General features: G+C 47.7%; 1 protein-coding gene across 1 annotated transcript in view; it reads right to left on the bottom strand.

The window, feature by feature from the left end:
* cep152 (centrosomal protein 152) overlaps positions 1-2,500 on the bottom strand; it is a 39,665-nt gene that overhangs the window by 29,936 nt on the left and 7,229 nt on the right. Inside the window, exons 6-7 of the mRNA XM_062547997.1 lie at positions 2,451-2,500; positions 2,007-2,146 (exon numbers count right to left, since the gene is read on the bottom strand). The exon at positions 2,451-2,500 is cut by the window's right edge and continues 91 nt beyond it. Of these exons, the coding sequence (XP_062403981.1) occupies positions 2,007-2,146; positions 2,451-2,500 (190 nt within the window). The remainder of the gene's footprint in view (positions 1-2,006; positions 2,147-2,450) is intronic.

Below are 2,500 nucleotides of genomic sequence, written 5' to 3'. Positions count from 1 at the left end.
ATTACACACACATTATTCAGAGATCATATCACACTCTAGGTGCTCTGAAACTGCATTCGTCTCCAGCAGCTTTCTGTCTCTTTCGGTCTCTTGTTGCTTCAGCGGACAGCAGCGCTGGTTGAAGCCTCAACATGTTGTACACAAAGCAGCCGAATGGGCCTCATCATAGTCTATTCAGTCTCCCCACGTGTGTTTAGGTTCCTCCTCAGCACCTGGCCTCTAGAGTCTAGGGAAATACTTATCCATCAGCACCTGGCCTCTAGAGTCTAGGGAAATACTTATCCATCAGCACCTGGCCTCTAGAGTCTAGAGAAATACTTATCCATCAGCACCTGGCCTCTAGAGTCCAGGAAATACTTATCCATCAGCACCTGGCCTTTAGAGTCCAGGAAATACTTATCCATCAGCACCTGGCCTTTAGAGTCTAGAGAAATACTTATCCATCAGCACCTGGCCTTTAGAGTCTAGAGAAATACTTATCCATCAGCACCTGGCCTCTAGAGTCTAGAGAAATACTTATCCATCAGCACCTGGCCTCTAGAGTCCAGGATATACTTATCCATCAGCACCTGGCCTTTAGAGTCCAGGAAATACTTATCCATCAGCACCTGGCCTTTAGAGTCTAGAGAAATACTTATCCATCAGCACCTGGCCTTTAGAGTCTAGAGAAATACTTATCCATCAGCACCTGGCCTCTAGAGTCTAGAGAAATACTTATCCATCAGCACCTGGCCTCTAGAGTAATACTTATCCATCAGCACCTGGCCTCTAGAGTAATACTTATCCATCAGCACCTGGCCTTTAGAGAAATACTTATCCATCAGCACCTGGCCTTTAGAGTCTAGAGAAATACTTATCCATCAGCACCTGGCCTCTAGAGTCTAGAGAAATACTTATCCATCAGCACCTGGCCTCTAGAGTAATACTTATCCATCAGCACCTGGCCTCTAGAGTCTAGAGAAATACTTATCCATCAGCACCTGGCCTCTAGAGTAATACTTATCCATCAGCACCTGGCCTCTAGAGTCTAGAGAAATACTTATCCATCAGCACCTGGCCTCTAGAGTAATACTTATCCATCAGCACCTGGCCTCTAGAGTAATACTTATCCATCAGCACCTGGCCTCTAGAGTAATACTTATCCATCAGCACCTGGCCTCTAGAGTAATACTTATCCATCAGCACCTGGCCTCTAGAGTAATACTTATCCATCAGCACCTGGCCTTTAGAGTCTGGGGAAATACTTATCCATTCACATCCCTCATGATAAGAACTTAGTAGCTGACTTGAATGCAACAGTTTTGAAGAGAGTACTAATGTGCATGTGTGTGTGTGTGTCTCTGACTGCGCATGTGCATGTGTGTGTGTGTGTGTTACCTCCTGCTCTCTCTCGGTGAGTGTGTGTATCTGGAGCATGTGTGTGTGTGTGTGTGTGTGTGTGTGTGTGTGTGTGTGCGTGCGTGCGTGTGTGTGGTGTGTATTACCTCCTGCTCTCTCTCGGTGAGTGTGTGTATCTGTCGCATGTGTGTGTGTGTGTGTGTATTACCTCGTGCTCTCTCTCTGTGAGTGTGTGTATCTGTCGCATGTGTGTGTGTGTGTGTGTGTGTGTGTGTGTGTGTGGTGTGTGTGTGTGTGTGTGTATTACCTCCTGCTCTCTCTCGGTGAGTGTGTGTATCTGTCGCATGTGTGTGTGTGTGTGTGTGTATTACCTCGTGCTCTCTCTCTGTGAGTGTGTGTATCTGTCGCATGTGTGTGTGTGTGTGTGTGTGTGTGTGTGTGTGTGTGTGTGTGTGTGTGGTGTGTGTGTGTGTGTGTGTGTGTATTACCTCCTGCTCTCTCTCGGTGAGTGTGTGTATCTGTCGCATGTGTGTGTGTGTGTGTGTGTGTGTGTGTGTGTATTACCTCCTGCTCTCTCTCGGTGAGTGTGTGTATCTGTCGCATGTGTGTGTGTGTGTGTGTGTGTGTGTGTGTGTGTGTGTGTGTGTGTGTGTGTGTGTGTGTATCACCTCCTGCTCTCTCTCGGTGAGTGTGTGTATCTGTCGCTCCAGGGCGGAGACGGTGGCCTTCAGTTGAGCCTCTCTGCTCTGAGTCTCCTCCAGCAGGCCAGACGACTCCTGCAGAGACACGGCCAGACCCTCCTTCTCATCTACACACACACACACACACACACACAATTAGAAACACACACACACACACACACACACACACACACACACAGACACACACACACACACACACACACAATTAGAAACACACACACACACACACACACACACACACACAATTAGAAACACACGCACACACACACATGCACACAATCAGAAACACACAAATACATGCAGTCAGAAACACACACATACATGCGAGATTCAAAGATATAAGAGAAAGGTATTTCTTTTCCCTGTGTGTGTGTGTGTGTGTGTGTGTGTGTGTGTGTGTGTGCTTGTTACCCTTGACGATGGCGAGCTGGTGCTCCAGGAGGCGGATGCTGCGCTTGGCG

Source organism: Sardina pilchardus, chromosome 10, assembly GCF_963854185.1.
Source record: "Sardina pilchardus chromosome 10, fSarPil1.1, whole genome shotgun sequence".
Taxonomy (NCBI): domain Eukaryota; kingdom Metazoa; phylum Chordata; class Actinopteri; order Clupeiformes; family Clupeidae; genus Sardina; species Sardina pilchardus.
The sequence above is the reverse complement of the archived record's forward strand: the minus strand, read 5'-3'. Positions and strand labels throughout refer to the sequence as shown.